General features: G+C 47.4%; 1 protein-coding gene across 2 annotated transcripts in view; it reads left to right on the top strand.

Annotated features, from left to right (window-relative positions):
• Positions 1–21,248, top strand: part of SPTBN2 (spectrin beta, non-erythrocytic 2) — a 90,260-nt gene that overhangs the window by 46,168 nt on the left and 22,844 nt on the right. For both annotated transcript variants that reach the window (XM_083417438.1, XM_083417439.1), the window contains 13 exons: positions 3,375–3,526; positions 8,443–8,616; positions 8,781–8,872; positions 9,154–9,234; positions 9,564–9,679; positions 10,503–10,615; positions 11,729–11,916; positions 14,367–14,484; positions 15,414–15,572; positions 16,517–16,819; positions 17,491–17,644; positions 18,356–19,226; positions 19,945–20,082. In XM_083417438.1, the coding sequence (XP_083273564.1) occupies positions 3,375–3,526; positions 8,443–8,616; positions 8,781–8,872; positions 9,154–9,234; positions 9,564–9,679; positions 10,503–10,615; positions 11,729–11,916; positions 14,367–14,484; positions 15,414–15,572; positions 16,517–16,819; positions 17,491–17,644; positions 18,356–19,226; positions 19,945–20,082 (2,659 nt within the window). The remainder of the gene's footprint in view (positions 1–3,374; positions 3,527–8,442; positions 8,617–8,780; positions 8,873–9,153; positions 9,235–9,563; positions 9,680–10,502; positions 10,616–11,728; positions 11,917–14,366; positions 14,485–15,413; positions 15,573–16,516; positions 16,820–17,490; positions 17,645–18,355; positions 19,227–19,944; positions 20,083–21,248) is intronic.

Below are 21,248 nucleotides of genomic sequence, written 5' to 3'. Positions count from 1 at the left end.
AGTTTATTACCTAAGGTTCCCTTCTTAGCTTAAGGCAAGGAGCAAGATTTGAACCAGTTCTGAACAGCAAAACAAAGTAGAACAGCAGAACGAGGCCTAGCTTGCTCAAAAGAAGTAGGGGGTGGGGAGTAAGAGGATTGGGGAGGGGGGTTGTCTGGTGTATAAAGACTTGCAGAATATATCCTTTAGTGGCTCCTAAAAGTTAGCACCAAAGCCCTTCCAGATAAGTTAGTTAACGATTACTGGGAATGCTAAGATTGCAGGCCAAGAGATGTTAGCAACGTGGGCTGCCAACCAATTAACTTGTTTTTCTAGTTGATCTGATAATCAATGAATTGCTTAAAAAGGCAGATAAAGTAAACCTGTGTATTACAAAATCATCAACAGATTCCTTATGGAGATATTGAAGGAACTGTGCAAGAAGTTACTTGGTTTATCAAACTAAATGGCCACACTATGAATATGTTCACATTACTGCCATAGAGCACAGTGAAGAAGTTGTGTGTGAGAGACACATCCCCCCCCCCACATTTCATACTTCTTCCTTCCCCAGCTGTTCACATCAGCTCAGACTGGCCTCAATTCCTTTTCTGTTTGTGTACACATCAGGGAGTGAGGATGTATTTACCTTATGCAAAGGTGTTCACACCTTGGCTAGAGACAGAACAGTTTACAGACTGTGTGTGAAGCTGGTTTTAGAAACATCTCCTCAAACAGTAGTATCTTATAGTACTGTACAAGATACATATGCATTTTGGATAACATCGTGTGAACCCAGATTAAAAACCCAGCACTGGAAATGCTGCGAGTTCACAATCAACAGAAATGGCCTCTGCTAGAAGGAAATAACCACAATTAACCCCCCCCTTTTTTTCTTTGGCTTGTGATGTACCAGAACCAAAATAGCTTCAAAAAGTGTACCCTTCTCCAGACACACAGATTAAAATTCATGTAGCAATTAAACTGCCCCCTCCATTAATCAAGAAAAGCTTTTATAGCTAACCTGCTGGTTTAACCCATGGAAAAGCCTGCGGTTCTACTTTGGTTTTCATAGTGCAATCTTATAAATGCCTACTCAGATGTAAGCTCTATTTCCAGCACAACTTGCATCCAGATAATGTGCATAGAATTGCAGTTCAAAACCTTTTCTTAAATTCTCATTGTGTGCATGTTTGTGTGTCATTCCTTTTCATTAAAAAATATGTCCTCAATGCCATGTTTCTCCCCCCCCAAAAAGTGATTATTTTTAATTCAGAGAATGAAATTAAGCTTTTAAATCCATGTAAGAGCTTGTTCTTACGAGTTGTGCGTTATTGATAGCTTGGCTCTTGTATTTTTATCACCTGCTTTCTACAACGTTGGGGCTTTCCTCCAGAGCTTGGATGGATAACCTCGTTTGCCCCAAGATGTTCCTGGACTACAGCTCCCATCATCCCTGTCTGTTGACCATGCTGGATGAGGCTGATGGGAATTATAGCCCAACAACGTCAAGAAGGTACCAGGTTCCCCATCCCTGCTCTGGAGAAGGCAGCATCTCTTCTTGACAAGACCCAACCCCCAACCCCATTTTCTTTCTACAGAAAACTTTCCATAATGTAGGTTCATTCTGTGCTATCGTGCAGATACAGGGCATTTTTAAAATATACACAGCGATGGTCACATGTGGTTGGTTCAGCAGAATAAATCCTTGCAGGACTTTTATCTCTTGTTCTGGGTCACATAAGTCCTTGTTCAGATAGTCTGCAAACAGTATGGAAATTACCAGTGCCAGCTCCAGGTTTATTGGGGGGTGGGGTGGCTTGAAGGGCTCCTTTAGTGGGCCCTCTCCTCCTTCCCGCCACCACTGCTTTCCATTTGTATACCCCCCCCCCGGGCCCAATCCTTAGCCACAGGTTGAATGCAAAGCAGATATTCTGTCACTGCTGTAAGTATCCAACTACAGGGACCAAATGAGTGGACTCAAGTGTGTGGTTCTTTCTGAAATGCCCATATCCCCAGAGATGTCAATAAGTGGGAGGGAAGGGAACATTTGATTGGCCCCTGCCCACTTTTATTTAAATGTGAACCACATGCGGCCTGGGAGCTTGCTCTAGAGAAACTGCTATGACACCACAAGCAGTTCAATGCAAACAGGGCCCAAGGGAGGTCAACAGTGAGCAGGGAATCTGCTTTTTAAAAATGGAGGACACAGCTTGATGTCCATGCTATTAGGATTTGACCATCAAAGGCAGCCTATACACAAACAGAAATAAATACAAGTTGAGGGATTGCTCTTCTTCTTCCTTGCATAGTGCAGAATGATATCAAAGGCTTCAATCAGGTAAACTTAACCCAAGGGTGGGGAACCTGCAGTCCTCCAAATGTTGCTGTACTATAGCTCCCATTACCCTGTGTTGGTGGGGGCTGATTGGAGTTGTAGTTCAACATCTGGAGGGCTACAGGTTCCCCACTGCTGCCATACTTTTTATTTTTTTATTCTAGCAGGCCTACCTAGACATATAGTTTCATTATCTATATTTGTTCTTAAAAGCTTTACTGATTTTATCCGTGTTTTTATTGATACTCATTTCATGTATACTTGTTTTTTTTAAACTGTTTTGCACATTTCAGCTTTGTTTTGATCAATAGTTACGTGCACCACTTACAGAGCTTGGGGATTAAGGGATTTATTGGTCTTTCTGATTACACATTATCTGAGTCTAAGCTGCATTGAACTCCATGGTTTACTTCATCTGAAGGGCCACAAGGTCTGCATCCCTGATATTAGCCAACAGAGCACACAGGAAACTGCCACTTGCCAGATCTGACTTTTTTTACCAGTATTGTCCACTCTGACCGGCAGTATCTGTCCAAGGTCTCAGGCTGAGAAAGGTATTTCACCTCCAACCCAACTGTTTTAACTGGAGGTGTCAGGGATTGAAACGTTGACCTTCAGCATGTAAAGGCTACAGTCCCCACCTGCAGACAGAATTAGGTACATCTGTGGGGAGTTTCAGCCCAACATTGTTATTTAAAATACCACTGATCCTCCACCATGTATCCCAGGTTGTTGGTTCTTCCATTTAAGATGCTCTCTTGGTTCCATTTTTCAATATTCTGCTGCTGAGAGTTTCCTCTTGGGCCGATGGAATGTTTTGCAGACGTTGTGTGACATCAGAAGCAGCTCAGCCAATGGCTGCTGGGGGCTTGCAGGCAAAAGGCAGATTTTGAGAGGGCCACAGAAGTTATGAGCTTCCTTACTGGGAAGGGGTTTGTATTGTAGAGAAGGAAGACTCTGGAAGCAGCCTGTTGTGAGGAGCCCTGAGACAGCTGGTTCTCATGAAGGCTGCGGAGAAGTCTCTCCTACTCTGAGCATCACATGCTTTGTCTTGCAGATGAGCGAGAGGCCGTGCAGAAGAAAACCTTCACCAAATGGGTCAACTCTCACCTGGCCCGGGTCACGTGCCGGATCAGTGATTTGTACAGCGACTTGCGAGATGGGCGGATGTTGCTGCGCCTGCTGGAGGTGCTCTCAGGGGAGCAATTGGTGAGTGGGCAGAGCAGTTCCATCACAGGCCTGGGGCTGGGGGCCAGCTTCCTAGAACTGGAGCAACACAGTGCACCAAAACCTCAAATTTGCAGTAAGAAAAATTAAGTGTCAATGTATTCATTAAATATATATATATATTTGGCAGGGTTCGTTTTAAAGATGGTGCCTCTCAAGGGCTTATTAATATATTTTCAAAGAACAAAAATTAAGCAGTAGTGCAAAGTAGTAACATGCCAAATCCAATACTTTACATCTATTCCTCCCCTTCGTTTCCTAAACTTTCTATCCACTCATCTATTTGCTGGCTTCCTCCTAGGAAAGCTGATAGGCAATAAATTCAGTATTGGTTAAAAAATAGAATTAGGGTTGGTTTTTTATTTTATTTTAAGGAAAGGCTTCTTCATGAAACATTCATGAAATTTAACGACTTAACCAGGAGAATATCAACACTTTTGCAAGCACATTTTAAGTTAGAACAATAGGCTTGAAAATGTGTCATCTCCCCAGGGGATTGCCTGTCTTTCACTGACAGTGATTTTTTGTGTGAGTTTGCAGTAAGAATGCAAAGTGTTGATGCTCCTCATTCTCACAGCAGCCATTTTGCTGGTATTATCATGTTGTTTGGATGCCTGATTTTCATCTTCCAAAGCAACAACTTTATTCCGAACTTAGAAATGGAAAGTAATGCTTGGTGGTCAACAAAAGAGGTTTAAAGACTCCCTCAAGGCAAATATGGAAAAAATGTAGTATAAACATTGACAATTGGGAAACACAGGCCTGCGAGCGCTCCAGTTGGAGAATAGCCTTTACCAAAGGTTCCATGGGCTTTGAAGATCCTCAAGATGAAAGGGAGAAATATGCTAAGAAGAAGGCACATTTGGCAAACTCTCACCATGAGCAAATCCTGTCCGGAAACTTATGTCCCCACTGTGGAAGGATGGGAGGGGATGGAATAGGGTTTTTCTTAACAACTCTCAGCACCCTTAACAAACTAACTCCCAGAAGCCATGGCTGTTTAAAGTGGTATCACAGTGCTTTAAAGGTATAGTGTGAATGTGGCCTAACTAAAATGTTTATCTTGCAAGAAGGCTAGTGTGGTCTGTACTTTTCCTAAAATACACCTCACTTGCTACTGATGCTGTCTGACATCGTATGGGCACCCAGCCTAATGAAATTTTGATATAAATTAGTTATTTCTGCACTGATTCATCAACACAATATGAAAAACCATTGTCACCATTATTATTCTTACCAGTATGAGAACGTCTGTTTTCCCCATTATTTTTTTAATCGTGTAAAACTTGACATGGGGTCATCATTTTGTACTTAGAGGCTCCTCCTATTCTGAGGCCTCAACTGTAATTTTGTGTTTGTGTGTACAAATCTAGCTGAGAGAAGATTTATGCTTTAATAGAAATGAATATAGCAGCCTCCAGCTGTGCTGGTATGCATCAAACAAACTGGATAAACAATTTTGCAGAATGCCTTGGCGTTTTCTCAAATACAGTTAATTATTGGAAAACCCAGTTCAGGTGTATTATACAGATTCATAGCCTCCAAAAACGTTCATTTCCTAAATGCTGAATCATGGAAATGCTTTGCTCAAGACACCCATTACTGATGAGGACCTTAAACCATGTGTCTACAATGCACACACACAAAGTGGTGAACTACAATGACATCACCCAGTGGTTGTGACTGTGCATGCCCACAGGTGTGGCAAATTATTTGTGCTGCACCATCTCAGAGAAATGTATTATTTGGTTGAATTAATAGGGGATCCTTTGAAAGGCTTGCTGTATGGGAACAAATCTTGCCAGACTGTTGGGATAAAGCCTAGTGATGACTGGTTCCCATGTCTCTGCCACGTCTCCTTAAACCTCTCCAGGCTAGGCCAACCTCAGCCCCCACCCACCCCTGAATAGAGAGCCAAGCACCTGTTCCCAGAATTCCACGCTTTTCCTCCCTTGCAGCCAAAAGGAAAACAGCCCGTTCGCAGCCTAAGCGAGGCAGTTTTTCCGGTTTCCAAGCAGCCTGGCAGCTAGACTGTCTCTACTTGGCAGCTTGGCAGGTGCTTCTGTTATGGCTGCTGAATTCCCTGGGTAGTATTAGCAGAGAGACACTGAAGCATGCTAGAAGATGCTGGAGATCTGAGGGATTATGGGAACTGAGCAGGTTTACCAAGGTTTTGAAGGGCCACAGCTCAGTGGTAGAGCACCTGCTTTCTAAGCAAATAGGCCCTGGTTCAGTTCCCTGAATCTCCAGGTATGGCTAGAAAGGACTTGGGGAGTCTGCTGCCAGCACTGGACCCTCCAAGGAGCTCACGGTGGTGTACATGGTTCTCTTCCTCCCCATTTTATCCTCACAACAACCCTGTGAGCTGGGTTAGGCTAAGAGACTGTGACTGGCCCAAGGTCAACCACTGAGCTTCATGGCTGAGTAGGGATTTGAACCTTGGTCTCTCCCAGGTCCTAGTCCGGCGCTCTAACCACTACACCGCTCTGAAAGGATAGTGGTGGCACTGAGTAGCCTGAAAGTGAAATGCTTAGTTTGCTGCAGCGGGCGAGAGGACGGTGACCTAACGATACCTGAGAGGCTACAGGAGAGATGAGAAGGTGTTGGGACTCCCAATTCCCATCAGCCCCAGCTGTCAGCACTTTGGCCAGTGGTCAGGGAGTTGTAGTCCAGTAAGTAACCTCCGTAGGGCCCAGTGGGTTCCCCATCCCTTGGCACCAATCGTGTTTGGAAAGATTTCAATATCAGTAGAAGACCAATGAATGCATTTTAGTCCATGAAAGGCATAATCCTGATCTAATCAGAAAGAAATCAGCAGTGCATTGCATCCACCAATGACCCTTGGGGAAGGGAGAAATAGAAGGGGCGCGAGACGAAAAGCAAGGTTCTTAGATGGCATCAGTGGGTGACTTAAGAGCCTCCCTTTCATGTCCCAACCTCCGTTCCTCTTCCCATCCTCAAGGCCTGCGCTGTCATTTTCTCCCCTCAAACTCCACCCGCCCAAGCAACAGCCTGTTTAAGGGCAGGAGGTTTGCTTTGCAAAAGGAGAGGACATTCTTCTCATAGGTAGGGCACTTTCTCTGCCCCTCCTTCAGGGGTTTTGAACCTCAGCGACTCCTCGGGCAACTCTTGTCTGGGAATGTCGTGTAGGAAGGCAGCTCCGATGCCAGTCCAACCGGCTCCCTGGCAGGTGCAACCCTGGTGTCTTCGCGCCAGGTATACTCAGAAGCAGGCGGCAGAGCATGCTGGGAGGGGTGGTGGTGGAAGCACCTGACTGGGTTGCAAGGAACAATTAGGACTTTCCAAGAGGAGGCGGCGGCGGTGGGTTGGTACATGCCAGCAGCATCCTGGCTAAGGGAGGTGCACCTTCTCTTGCACACACAATCACTAGCTAACTATTTTAAAGTATCCTTTTTGCCCCACCTTCCATTACAGGATTGCAAAATATGTGCTAAAGAGTAAACTAGAATGAAAACAATCAAATAGATAAAAGTGGGAGATCAAATAATAAGTGAGCTACTAAAAGCTGGTTGGTTTTTACTTGTTTTTTAATAAAGCAATAAGTTAAAAAAACAAACAAACTGGCATCTGAAACATCTCACATGTGATGCCTAATGAATCATAGAACTGTAGAGCTGGAAGGGACCCTGCAGATCATCTAGTCCAGGGGTCGGCAACCTTTTTCAGCCGTGGGCCGATCCACTGTCCCTCAGACCATATGGTGGGCCGTTCTATATTTTTTTTGGGGGGGGGGGATGAACAAATTCCTATGCCCCACAAATAACTCAGAGAGGCATTGTAAATAAAAGCACACATTCTACTCATGTAAAAACACCAGGCAGGCCCCACAAATAACCCAGAGATGCATTTTAAATAAAAGGACACATTCTACTCATGTAAAAACACGCCGATTCCCGGATCGTCCTTGGGCTGGATTGAGAAGGCGATTGGGCTGCATCTGGCCCCCGGGCCTTTGGTTGCCTACCCCTGATCTAGTCTAACCCCCTGCAATGCAGGAATATGAACCTGTCCTATACAGGGATCGAACCTGCAACCTTGACACGAGCTATCCCAGCTGGTATGAACATGAAAGAAAGACAGGTCTCTGTGACTGACTGGGTGGCCCTGGCCTTTTATCCGTTGCATTTATATTCCGCCTTTTGCTCCAGGGAGCTCAAGGCAATGTGTGTGGCTCTCCTCATTTCATCCCCACACCAACCCTGAAAGGTAGTTGAGGATGAGAGGCAATGGTTGTCACAAGGTCACCAAATGAGTTCCATGGCTGAGCATGGATTTGTTCCCTACTCTCCTAAACCATAGCTCAACACTCTAACCTCTGACACCACCACTGGCTGAGCACCTGCTCTGCATGCAAAAGCTCCTTGGCTCCATCCCTGGCATCTCCAGGTAGGGCTGGGAAAGACCTTAGGAACACAGGAAGCTGCCTTATACTGACTGGTGATCTTTCTAGCTCAGCGTTGTCCACACTGACTGGCAGCAGCTCTCCTGGGTTCTCTGGCAGCCCTTCCTCACAGACCTACAATTGCCATAGTGGTTTAACAATCAATCCCTCGTTCCAGGGAACTTGGGGAATTGTAGCTCTGTGCAGGGAATAGGGGCCTCCTGGCAACTCTCTGTACCTTTAACAAACTACAGCTCCCAGAATCCTGTGGGGAAGCCACAACTCTTTAAAGTGATGGTGTGCTGCTTTAAATGCTTGGTGTGAGTGTGGTCTTGCATCCTTGGGATTAGAAACGGTAGGTGTGCTTGGTGGCAGAGGAAAAGCACTCGGCACCAGCTCATGGGTACTACACTCATCCCCTGGCAGAGTTACTGGTTAAAATTAAGGCCTATCTCTCTCTCTCTATCTCTATCTCCTCTCATCCTGCTTTTGTTAGCCGAAGCCGACCAAGGGCCGGATGCGCATACACTGCCTGGAGAACGTGGACAAGGCCCTCCAGTTCTTAAAGGAGCAGCGCGTCCACCTGGAGAACATGGGCTCACACGATATTGTTGACGGCAACCACCGATTGACCCTGGGCCTCATATGGACCATCATTCTCCGCTTCCAGGTACAACCTGAGCCATGCCTTTTCCCCTTTCCCTCCCCCTTAAGGAACTTGCCTTGATTTCCCCTTGACTGAGGTGTTTGTAACCCAAGATAGCACTGTATACGCATTCTCCCTCCAATAGTGAAAGGAGAACTGAGATATTGTTATTCTGTCTTCTTTTGCAGATCCAGGATATCAGTGTGGAGACAGAAGATAACAAGGAGAAGAAATCCGCCAAGGATGCCTTGCTGCTTTGGTGTCAGATGAAAACAGCTGGGTAAGAGAATAAGTGGGGGACTGTGAGCCAGGGATTTCCCCTTCCCTGTTTGGGCTTGAGGTTAGGAGCTGGCTGCCTCTGAGGCTAAATCCAGCTCAGCTAGATGTGACACAGCCAAGGTTTAATATTACTAACTTGGATGTTTCAAGAAGCCAGAAGGGGAAATATGCATTTCAGTTGTAGTGACCTGTCTCAAACGTTCAAGGGAGGGCTAGGTTCAAGAACATGAAACAAAGCAAAATAAATAAGCCTATCCCCTGCCCCCCACTGTGTGTTTACAGGTATCCAAATGTGAATGTCCACAACTTCACCACCAGCTGGAGGGACGGCCTGGCTTTCAACGCAATTGTCCACAAACACAGGTCAGTGAAGGTTGGTTGGGGCCTGTCATGGCTTCGTAGCAGCTCGCTCCATCTTGTATGCTTTGGGGGAGGGTAAGGCTATCAGTGGCTACCAGCCACAATGGGCATGTTCCAGCTCCATTGTTGGAGGCAATACGCCTCTGAACACTAGTCCCTGGAAATCACAAGTGAGGAGAGTGCTGTTGCGCTCAGGTCTTGCTTGTGGGCCACTGTGAGAACAGGGTCCTGCACTAGATGGGCCACTGGCCTTGTCATGAAGTAGTGATTCTGCGAGCAAATATCGCTGATCTAGCAGGCTGTTCTTATGCTTACTTTGGTGTCCTCAACAGGCCAGACCTGATAGACATTGACACCCTGAAGAAATGCAACGCACATTACAACCTCCAGAATGCCTTCAACATTGCCGAAAAGGAACTGGGCCTCACCAAGCTTTTAGACCCTGAAGGTGAGCTCAGCAGGGAGGGCGCCTGGGCCTCTGTTCCTGTTTTTCTCTGTTGGCTTGGCCACATGTTTGTTTGTTTGTTTGTTTTTAAAAATCACACAAAAAAATCAAACCTCCTAAGTGGTTTGCAATAATAATAATAAAAAAAGAATTTACCTTAAAGTTATCAGTAAAAGTGAAAATTAAAAGCAGATTTTAAAACAGTCAAAATGGAATTTAAACCAGCAGTTTAAATAGCTTAAAACACATATCAGCTTGTACATGTCAATGGGCAGGGAGTTCCAGAGTGTAGGAACTGCCACAGTCTAAAATTGGTTCCTTACTAGTGCAAAATGAACTTGTAAAAGTGCTAGCTTTGAAGAGGAAAGTGGATGAGTGGGTGCGTACGAGGTAAACTGGTCTGAAGGGCTTTATATACTAACAGTTGCACCTTGAACTTGGACCAGCAAAACATCAGCAGTGAGTACAGATTTCTGAGCTGGGGTGTTATATGCTGACTGGATATCATGCCTGTCAACACTGTAGCATTCTGCGCTAACTGCAGTTTTCGGCCAAAGCGCAGAGGAGGCCCCACAGAGAAAACATTGCAGTAATCCAGTATCGAAGTTATCAGTGGCTGCACTACTGCGATCAAGCTTTCCTGGTCCAGGAATTAGTCGCAGCTGCCATGCCAGCCAACCATTGTAAAAGGCACCTCTAGCCTCCGAGGCTCCCTGGGCCTCCAGTGACACTGAACAAACTAAAATGATGGTGGTGACCATCTGGAAAAAGAGCCGTTCTTTGTCCTGTTTCTCTTGCTCCTCTTTATTCTTCCACTTCTCCCTAGATGTGAACGTGGACCAGCCTGATGAGAAGTCCATCATCACCTATGTGGCCACTTACTACCACTACTTCTCCAAAATGAAAGCCTTAGCTGTGGAAGGGAAACGGATTGGGAAGGTACCATGAAGAGGGCTGTGGTGGGAGCTGGGGAGTGCTGGGAGCCAAAATGCACTTTGATTCCAATGCCACCGGTGTTGCAGGAAGAAGGGCAGGCATTTGAGGAGATGGGTGATATATTTTGCTGGGACAACCTGTGTGCAGGAGGTAGCTCAGTTGGTTAGGGCGTGGTGCTGATAACCCCAAGGTTGCAGGTTTGACACCTATATGGTACAGCTTCATATTCCTGCATTGCAGGGGGTTGAATTTGATGGTCCTCAGTTTCCCTTCCAACTCTAAAATTCTATTATTCTTCCAATTCTAAGATTCTTAGGTGCAGAAAAAGCTTTCAGTCTTCACCAAACTTGTCCTCAGGGTGGGGTGAGTGGGTGGCAAACAATGCAGAATATTAAAAGGATATTTTAGGTGCTTTTAAAAGCACAACTCCAGATCTTGCACCAGGAATGTCTATTCTGTGTCCCTCTAGATGTTGTTGGACCTGCAGCCAATGGTCAGGGATGGTGGAAGTGTAGTCTAGCAACATCTAGAGGGACACACAGTCCCACATCTCTGGTCCCCTTCCCTACCCTGCCATGTGGTTTGCTCTGTCTCAAAACTCAGCTCTGTCATCTATCCAGGGCAGGACTGGACCACAGCTGAGCTATAAGGAGCCGAGTTATAGACAAGATTAGATTGTTTTATCCATTTTGGGACTGTTTGGATCAGCTGGTTTGCAAGAGAGCCTGGTTTAGATCAGATTGGATTATTTAATCCCACTTATCTGGCCCGAAGACTCCCAAAGTGGATTATAAAATTTAAAAAGAATGAAACAAATCGGAAAGCCAAACAGCACCGGGTCTGGGCATGCTCAAACATTCACCCTTGCCCATATTCTCCCTCAAGAAAGGCTGGGTAAGAGAAGGCAGCATTAGTCACTGTTTCCTAAAGGTGCTTGTAGCACCCAGAGGTGACGTAACCCAAAACTGCCGGCACTTCAGATTGGGCCAGGATGCAAATTAGGCAGCCGTTGCAGGTGAGGCAAGTCTAGACCAACATGCTTCGAGGAAGGGGTGCGGGTCTTTTGGCCACCAGCCCCTTCCCAGGGTGTCTGAGTGATGCAGGTTCCCGCAACAGGTCCTGGACCATGCCATTGAGGCCGACAAGCTGATAGAGAAGTACGAGACGCTGGCCTCTGACCTTCTGCAATGGATTGAGCAGACCATCTTGACACTGAATGACCGGAAGCTGGCCAACTGTCTGAGCGGAGTGCAGAACCAGCTGCAGGCCTTCAACACATACCGCACTGTGGAGAAACCCCCCAAGTAAGTTCTGGCCTTTGTGGACCTGGCGGTGAGCAAGGAGGAAGATATTCAGTGGGGTCATGGTAAATCATAGGGCACAGAGGGACAGATGTGGTCCTCCAGGCTCTCAGAACTCTTCCCAGGTCACACCCCAGTAGGGGGAAGATATAAAAAAATTGTCCAGTAGCACCTTAGAGATCAACTAAGTTTGTTCTTGGTATAAGCTTATTAGCTTGGTATAAGTGTGCATGCACACAACAGCTTATACCAAGAACAAACTTAGTTGGTCTCTAAGGTGCTGCTAGACAATTTTTTAATATATTTTGACTGTGTTAGACCAACACGTTTACCTACCCGAATCTAGAACCCCAGTAGGGGGAGTTGTTGGATGCTGAAGAGGCAATGGGATTTAGTGAGCAAGGAGAGCCTGTGACAAGGTGTAGTTCAGACTCAGAGGCTGAAGTAGAGGAGGGGCGTGAAACAAGGGGCTGCAGAAGAATCCCAGGAGTCTGTCTCTCTGACTGCAACAATCTCCCCTCCCTCTCCCCCCCCCCCATCTCCAAGGACATGCAGGATGATGCATACAGCAGAACAGAGATTACAGGTTCCCAGATGCAGTTTGAGACTGCTTGGGAAACATCCAGCAGAGGAGGATTCTTAGAGGGGGTTGAAGGCAGGGGCCGTCAGTCCTGGCAACTGCTGTATAGGGACAAGATTTGCTGGGTAGTGTTGCTGAGTTGAATGCTGTTTCTTTGGATAAAGAGTTAACTTCTCTGACAAATTGCTTCTTGCTTGCTGACCCACATCCTTCTCAAGAGCATTTTGCCTGGATATGTGCTTGAGTTGGGGTAATATTACTCGCTTGCCTTAATGGAGGAAGGAGGAGTGTGTGTGCGTGTGTGTGTGTGTGTGTGTGTGTGTGTAGAAACCTGTGACTTGTCTGTGGCTTTGCAAACTCTACAAAGGCAGGAGTCGCACCTGCTGCTCCACCCATGGCCCCACCTTCCACTGGCATGTGGGCCCTGGAAGCCTGCCAAGGAGGGAAGGTGGCCCTTGAGGCTGCAAAAGGCTCCTGTGGCTAATGATTGAAGTGCAAGAGCTCATCATGGCAGCCATGCTAGCCACACCCACAAGAAGAGCCCAAAGTGCAGGCACACACACACACACACACACACACACACAGACAAGCTTCCATCCCGCAAGAGCTGCAATTTACAGCACAGTGCCCAATTTGTTAGGATTAGCTGGCAGTCATAGAACACAATAAGTAAAAATCATTGAACATTAACAAAAGATTTTTAGCCAGGTGAAATACTACCTTTAGCTTCTAATTAGGAAAGCAAACAATCTTTCAAAAAAGCGTTACCGCCTTTTCAACTGCTAGCCTGAAATAGCAACCCCATCAAAGGAGGGGGGGGGTACAATATCCTGCCTCTGCTTGATTATATTTCCTCATTCTCTACCTTTATCTCTGCCAGGGGTGGGGGACCAGTGGGCCACATCAGAAGCCAGCCAATCCTTTGCATTTCACAGGAGACAATTGATCTCACCCCAAAGCTGCGGGCCTTACATTTGGTGCCAAATTTAAATTAAATGCAAAGGAACAGGGCACACTCTTAAACCATGAACTCCCAGTTGCTCCTGGGCAATCCCAGCTTTACCTGTCTTATATCAAGTGCCCTATGGCATCAGGTGAGTGACAAGTGGTGTGTGGCTGGCCAAGAATGGCCTCATGGCCCAAATGGGGTGATCTTGGTGGGCCTAAATTGGACCATGGGTTGGAGGTTCCCTGTTGCTGCTCTGTGCTATCACAAACAATCTTGAAAGACCCATGCACTTGCCTGAAGAAGGAAGTTCCATCAATTACTGTGGTGCTCCAGCAGATGGTGGCATCACTCCAGCTCTAAATAAAGTCCCAGAGCTGCTTGCCCTGCATAGCCCCTCCACCACAGTGCTGGGAAAGCATGCGCTATTGTTGTCGGTGCTGGAAGAATGTGTGTCCATCTTCTGTAGGGATGTCAGGAGGCAGTGATTTCCATCCCATGTTCACCGCAATCAGTACTGTCACTGTTCTGTTGCATTTCGGCTTCTGTTAAAACCTACACTGTTCATCTCACTATTTGCTAAGGCCGAAGCTAGCATAATTGATTGCGTGATTAATTTCGAGGGAAGGGAAACGTCAAAAACAATGCAGAAAATAGTGTAATGTAACATTTGCAGACTAAGAAAACAATCATAGCAAATGCCATTTGTGTGTGATTTCCATATAAATTGTTGAAATTTCTGCTCCAGTTTCCAGTGGAATTCTCTGACTTACAAAGTCTCCTGAAAGTTCCTGCAGGCTCGTTAACAGTGAGAAAGGGGCCTCATGCAAAGTAGTTTTGAAATGTGCATTCTTGCTCCTAAACCTGGCTTGCTGTTCTCCTTTCTCCCTCTGCCCACCTCCTCTGCGTGCATTATCCTACTCCCAGGTTCACAGAGAAAGGGAATCTTGAAGTTCTGCTTTTCACCATCCAGAGCAAGATGAGAGCCAATAACCAAAAGGTTTACACGCCACGAGAGGGGAGGCTCATCTCTGACATCAACAAGGTGAGTGCCATGGACTGGCTGGACGAAGAGGTGGGAGGCTCCAGCCAGGGAACCCCCAAGGGAAACCCTAGAGGAGGAAGGCTCAGAGCCAAGGGATTGGTGGTGGAACACTGGGGGTCAGAGAGCCACTGATACTATTGAACTTGATGGCCCAACTGGGCTGTTAGGGTACAAGGCAACTTTCTGGGTCCCTGTGCTGACTGGTTGGGGGTTGGGCCTGGGGCATTCTGCATGAATAGCATGTGCTCTAAGTTGTGCTCCCACCACTGGAACTTAGGACACTGCCTTAGACTGAGTCCGGCAACTTGTTCATATTGCCAGGATTATTGACACTGGGCTCCACCGCTGAACTTCCTTTGCAGAACTGTGGGGTGGGAGGGTGGTGTTACTTAGAACCTGTCCTTTTGCCCAAGGAAGCACACTTGAGAGTATATTTTGTTGGTGTTCCTGGGTAGCGGAGGCCTAGTGCTTACCAATCTGCAGGTGTTAAATATGTGTGCTGTATTTGGTTCATCTGTGTCTGAATCTACTAGAAACACCTTGATTTTAAAGAAATGCAGGCTGGAAACACATTATACGATGAAGCAAACAAATAGTTATGCCCAGGTTCAGCTGATATTTGTCGATTCCAAATAGAAGCCGTCAGCTAACAAAGATTAATGATTAATAGGCAAGTCCATTCATTTGGGCAATTTCCTGGAATCTGGATTTAATTTTAATCAAGGATCAGCTCATGAACTCATTTCCAGTTGAGCACTGCAATAATAATTAGAATAATAATGGGGAGCATTGCCTCTGAGCATGTGCAGAATGCATTGAAAATTCTGCAGCCAAAGCTTCAAAGCAAACTGAATCCCTTCTCCTTTGAAAGAAATTAAAACACTTGTTTTGGAAATGTTTGTCTCCATGATTTCCTTCCTCCTCCACAGGGCTGGGAGCGGCTGGAGAAAGCAGAGCATGAGAGAGAGCTGGCGCTGCGCAATGAGCTGATTCGGCAGGAGAAGCTGGAGCAGCTGGCAGCACGCTTTGACCGCAAGGCAGCCATGCGCGAGACCTGGCTGAGTGAGAACCAGCGCCTCGTCTCCCAGGTCAGTGAAAGGAGGAGGAGGAGGAGGAGCATTTAGGTTGTGTCTAGGGGCAGATCCACACCATACATTTAAAGCACATCCAATGCACATTTCAAGCATATGACGTCCCCCAAAGAATCTTGGGAACTGCATTCAGCTTCATTGGGACCTTTGAAGGTGACTTGGAAACTACAGTTAATCCGGAATACGGCTGCCAGACTGGTGACTGGGAGCGGCTTCCCAGACCCAGCTAAAGGATCTTACATTGGCTCCCAGCAGATTCCGAGCACAATTCAAAGTGTTGGTGTTGACCTTTAAAGCCCTTTGGTTCTGCATACCTGAAGGAGCGTCTCCACCCCCATTGTTCAGCCCGGCCTCCAAGGGCCTTCTGGCAGTTCCCTCACTGTGAGAAGTTAAGCTACAGGGAACCAGGCAGAGGTCCTTCTTGGTAGTTGCACCTGACCTGTAGAATGCCCTCCCATCAGATGTTAAGGAGATAAACAACTATCTTCTGACTTTTGGAAGACATCTGAAGGCAGCCCTGTATAGGGAAGTTTAAAATGTCTGATGTTTTAGTGTGATATTTATATTATATTATATTATATTATATTATATTATATTATATTATATTATATTATTTATTATATTATTTATTATATTATATTATATTATATTATATTATATTATATTATATTATATTATATTATATTATATTATATTATATTATATTATATTATATATGTTTACTATTAAAAATAATAATTAGAGCAAAAACTTACTCTATTCACTTTCTCCATGCCATGCATTGAGGAGAATCGCTCCATTCCTTTGATCATTTTGGTGGCACTTTTCTGAACCTGGAGTATCTTTCTCTCTGTCTGATCTGGGAGAGCGGGAGGGACGGACAACTTTACCCCAGCATCCTGAAGAATGAGATTCTTTCTCTCCTGCTCTGCAACCTGCAGGATAACTTTGGCTTGGACATTTCGGCGGTAGAGGCTGCAGTGCGGAAACATGAAGCCATCGAGACGGACATCGTGGCATATAGTGAGCGTGTGGCAGCCGTGAATGCGGTGGCAGCTGAGCTGGAGGCGGAGGGGTACCATGACATCAAGCGGGTGTTGGCGCGCAAGAACAACGTGGCGAGGCTCTGGGACTACTTGCGCGAGCTGGTGGCTGCCCGCCGGGAGCGCCTGATGCTCCATTTCGAGCTGCAGAAGATGTTCCAGGACTTGGCCTACCTCATGGATTGGCTGGAAGAGATGAAGGTAGCTGGCGAGGCTGTGGTGTGCAAGAGGGGTGATGCTTGAGAGCGCATTTCCTGCATTGGAGGGGTGTATGTGTTGGACTATGCCACCTTTGAGGTCATGTCCAGTGCTATGGATTGCATCAGAATAGGGGAAGAGGCTATAGCTTCATGAGAGACAACCTGCCCTGCACACAGAGGATCCCAGCTTCAACCCCCAGCATCTCCAGGTAGGGCTGGGAGAGAAGCCTGCCTGAAACCCTGGAGAGTTGCTGCCAGTCAGTGTATATAACATATAGCTAGATGGACCAATGGGTCTGATTTGGTGTGAAGCAGCTGCCAGGGTTCCTATCGCTACCAGATGCAGAAACCTCTGAAGCCAACAGGAGTGTTGCCTTTGGGCCCTGTCCAGGGCAGCGTAGTAAATTGTCCTGGAGTCAATGACTGCTGAGGTCCTTTCCAGTTCTGATATTATGAATTCACAGGTTATTATTTATTTCTATTGGCCGAGAAAGAGAAGTGAGGGAGCTTCATGTTTAGAGACTCACCTGCCCTAGAAGACCCTAGTAGGGAGAGAGAAGGGCAGCTTTGCCTAGGAACCCCCTTCGTCTTTTCTATGGTATCCATAAGCAGGGTGGTTGAGATGAGGACAGGCGTCAGGTCTCCCTCATCCTGTGCTGCCTTTCCTCACAGGGCCGCCTTCAGTCTCAGGACTTCGGGAAACACCTGCATGGCGTGGAGGACCTGCTGCAGATCCACTCTCTGGTGGAGGCCGACATCTCCGTCCAGGCCGAACGGGTGAAAGCCATCAGTGCCGCTGCCCAGCGCTTTGCCACCCCTGGGGAAGGTAAGAGCCTCGGGAGCTTGAGGAAGTATGGATGGGGGGGGGGCAGAGTGAGAGTGCCCTTGGCTCCCCATTTCAAAACCTTATCTCCCAACTTCCCCCTCTTTCCTATCCTTGTTTCTGTTCCCTGAGACTTCCACAGCAGTTGTAGGATTCTCTGTGCAACATGGGATTTGCTAAAATGATCAGTGTGACTCCACTGCAAATTATCATTGCTTTATTGTGGGTAAAGGGATGCGGGTGGCGCTGTGGGTAAAACCTCAGCGCCTAGGACTTGCTGATCGCATGGTCGGCGGTTCGAATCCCCGCGGCGGGGTGAGCTCCCATCGTTCGGTCCCAGCTCCTGCCCACCTAGTAGTTCAAAAGCACAATTAAGTGCAAGTAGATAAATAGGTACCACTTTCTAGCGGGAAGGTAAATGGCGTTCCATGTGCTGCTCTGGTGCTGGTTCGCCGGAGCAGCTTCGTCACGCTGGCCACGTGACCTGGAAGTGTCTGCGGACAGCGCTGGCTCCCGGCCTCTAGAGTGAGATGAGCGCACAACCCTAGAGTCTGGCAAGACTGGCCCGTACGGGCAGGAGTACCTTTACCTTTATTGTGGGTAAAATGGTAGGTGTAGGGAGCAGGTTAAAGCCCAAGTAGGGAGCATCAATTTCTGCCTTGGATTTTGCAAAAGTTGACAGGAATGCGGCTGCTCACTTTTTCCTGCCTGCAGCTTACAAGCCCTGTGACCCCCACCTTGTCCAAGAGCGCGTGGCAACACTGGACCGGTGCTATCGGGAGCTGGTGGCATTGGCAGCGCAAAGGCGTGCCAAACTGGAAGAGTCACGCCGCCTTTGGAAGTTCTTCTGGGACATGGGGGAGGAGGAGGCCTGGATCCGGGAGCAGAGCCAGATCCTGTCATCGGGCGACTTTGGCAAGGACCTGACGAGTGTGTTGCGCCTGACCAGCAAGCATAACGCCTTCCGTGATGAGATGAGCGGCCGTGCTGGCCCGCTGCAGCAGAGCATAGCCGAAGGCCGCCAGCTGGTTGCCGAGGGCCACTTTGGGGCTGCCGAGGTGGCCGAACGGATCCGGGAAATCGAGGAGCAGTGGGATCAGCTGGAGGCGCTGTCCCGAGAGCGGGAGCAGCGTCTTCTCCAGGCCTCCAATCTCTACCAATTCCAGGCAGACGCCAATGACATGGAGGCCTGGTTGCTGGATGCGCTGCGCTTGGTGTCCAGCTCTGAAGTGGGCCATGATGAGTACTCCACCCAGAGCCTGGTGAAGAAGCACAAGGATGTGGAGGAGGAGATCCACAACCACCGCCCTGCCCTCGACGCCCTCCATGAGCAGGCCCGGAGCCTGCCCCCTGCCTTTGCCCATGCCCCTGAGGTGGACGGCCGGCTCCCTGCACTGGAGCAGCGCTATGAAGAACTGGTTGCGCTCGCCGAGCATCGCAAGCAAGCCCTGCAGGACGCTCTCAACCTTTACAAGATGTTCAGCGAGGCAGATGCGTGTGGGCTCTGGATTGGGGAGAGGGAGTACTGGATCGAAACAATGGATGTCCCTGAGAAGTTGGAAGACCTTGAAGTGGTTCAGCAAAGGTGAGTAGGTTCAACCAGCATCTACCTTGTTCCCCCTTCTAGCCCAGGAGTGGAGGGTCGGTGGGTTCTTCAAAGTAAATACTTCATACTGTTTGCAGTTAAACTCTGGCAGGCCTAGGGAACATCCAGTCCATGGATTTAAGCAGACACAGCACGAGTCCTCGTTTGGCCCATGAGGCCCATTCCACAAATCTCAGCCATCTGTGTGACACCTGACATCATACATGACATCACAGTACTATATGACACCACAGCATTACGTATCGTGTCATATGTGACTCCATTCGTTTTAAGCACTGTTACACCATTTTAGCAGATACTGAGAATCCTGAGGACTGTAGTTTGTTAAGGGTGCCGACCTCACAGAGTTCCCAGCATCCTTAACTGACTACAGTTCCCAGGATTCCCCCATGATGGTTAAAATGATTAAAGTAGTGCTTTAAACGTATTGTGTGGTCGTGAGAGAGTGGAGACCCATGTTCAGAGCCCTCCTTGTCCCTGAATCTTATTGGGTGACCTTGCGCCAGGTTGCTCTTGTCTCTCGGGCTAACCTACCTCAAAGGGTTGATGTGAGGATAAAATGGGTGCGGTCGCCATGTACTCTGCCTTGACCTTCCTTGGGCGGAGCTGGGGGGAGAGAAGATGAAATGTAAATGCATTTAATTAATAAATTAATCCAATCTCTCGCCCACTTCTCGTTCGGTCCTTGTTGTCTCAGGTTTGAGACTCTGGAGCCAGAGATGAATAACCTGGCCTCCCGCATTGCAGCAGTGAATGAGATTGCGAGCCGGCTTCTGGGAACTGACCACAGGAACAAGGACAGCATCCAGGCCACTCAGGAACAGCTCAATGCCAGGTGGGGATCTAGAAGAGAGTGTGTGTGTGTGTGTGTGTGTGTGTGTGTGAACAGGGAGATGGTGCAATGGTTTGAGTGATTGACAAGCCTGACCCAAGAAGTCTGAAAGATCACCTCCTTCCCTACAGACCTTCTCAGTGTTAAGATTGGCAGAGAGGGCCCTCTGAAGTGTGGATTGTGCATGTGACGGCCCCCAAACTAGAATTCTTTTCCTGCAGAGCTGTATCTGGCACCTTCATTGTATAGTTCTTGTCATATGCTCCTTACCTGAGATTTTATAGGGACGTGGGTTGCACTGTGGTCTAAACCACTGAGCCTCCTGCGCTTGCTGATTGGAAGGTTGGCAGTTCAAATCCACCTGACGAGGTGAGATCCTGTTGCTCTGTCCCAGCTTCTGCCAACCTTGCAGTTGGAAGGCACGCCAGTGCAAGTAGTTAAATAGGTACCAGTGTGGCAGGAAGGTAAATGACATTTCCTTGCGCTCTGGCTTCTGTCATGGTGTTCTGTTGCGCCAGAAGCGGTTTAGTCATGATGACCACATGACCCAGAAAGCTGTGGACAAATGCTGGCTCCCTCAGCTCCCTTATCTCCCTCAGAGATAAGCGCCCCACCCCATAGTCGCCTTTGACTAGACCTTTTTATCCCCCCCCCCCTTTTTTAACCTGAGATATGTTTTTAGGACCACGTTATTCTTTCATTTGTAAAAAGTTGTGACCTGCCTATTGAAAGGTGGGTTAGAGATCTAAAGAACAACATTGTTTTGTAGAAAATAGCTGACATTCGATTATTTCATTTTATTTTTGAAAACAATACGTAATCGTCAATATATCAATAATTTTAAGTATTAGATGCATAAAGTTCTGGCGGGAAAGGGGAATCACCCAACCTCAGTCTTAGATCCTAAAGTTTAAGGAAGTTTGTTGAAGGAAATCTTATCCTCCTCCACCTGCGCCCTATTATCTCACATTGTTCTGGAGGGTCCCTGACCAACCCCCCTCCCGAAAGGCTTTTTGGGGTTGAAGTGGCTGCAGGGGGTAAGAGAGAACGAGAAGCTTTCCTTCCATTGACTTCTGTAAGCTAACTTAGGGTCCAAACCAGTAGCTATCCATTTCCTGCCTTTTCATGACATCGTCTTTAGCTCCCTAAGGCCACTGCTCTCTCACTTT

Source organism: Podarcis tiliguerta, assembly GCF_965153285.1.
Source record: "Podarcis tiliguerta genome assembly, chromosome: 16".
Taxonomy (NCBI): Eukaryota; Metazoa; Chordata; class Lepidosauria; order Squamata; family Lacertidae; genus Podarcis; species Podarcis tiliguerta.
The sequence above is the reverse complement of the archived record's forward strand: the minus strand, read 5'-3'. Positions and strand labels throughout refer to the sequence as shown.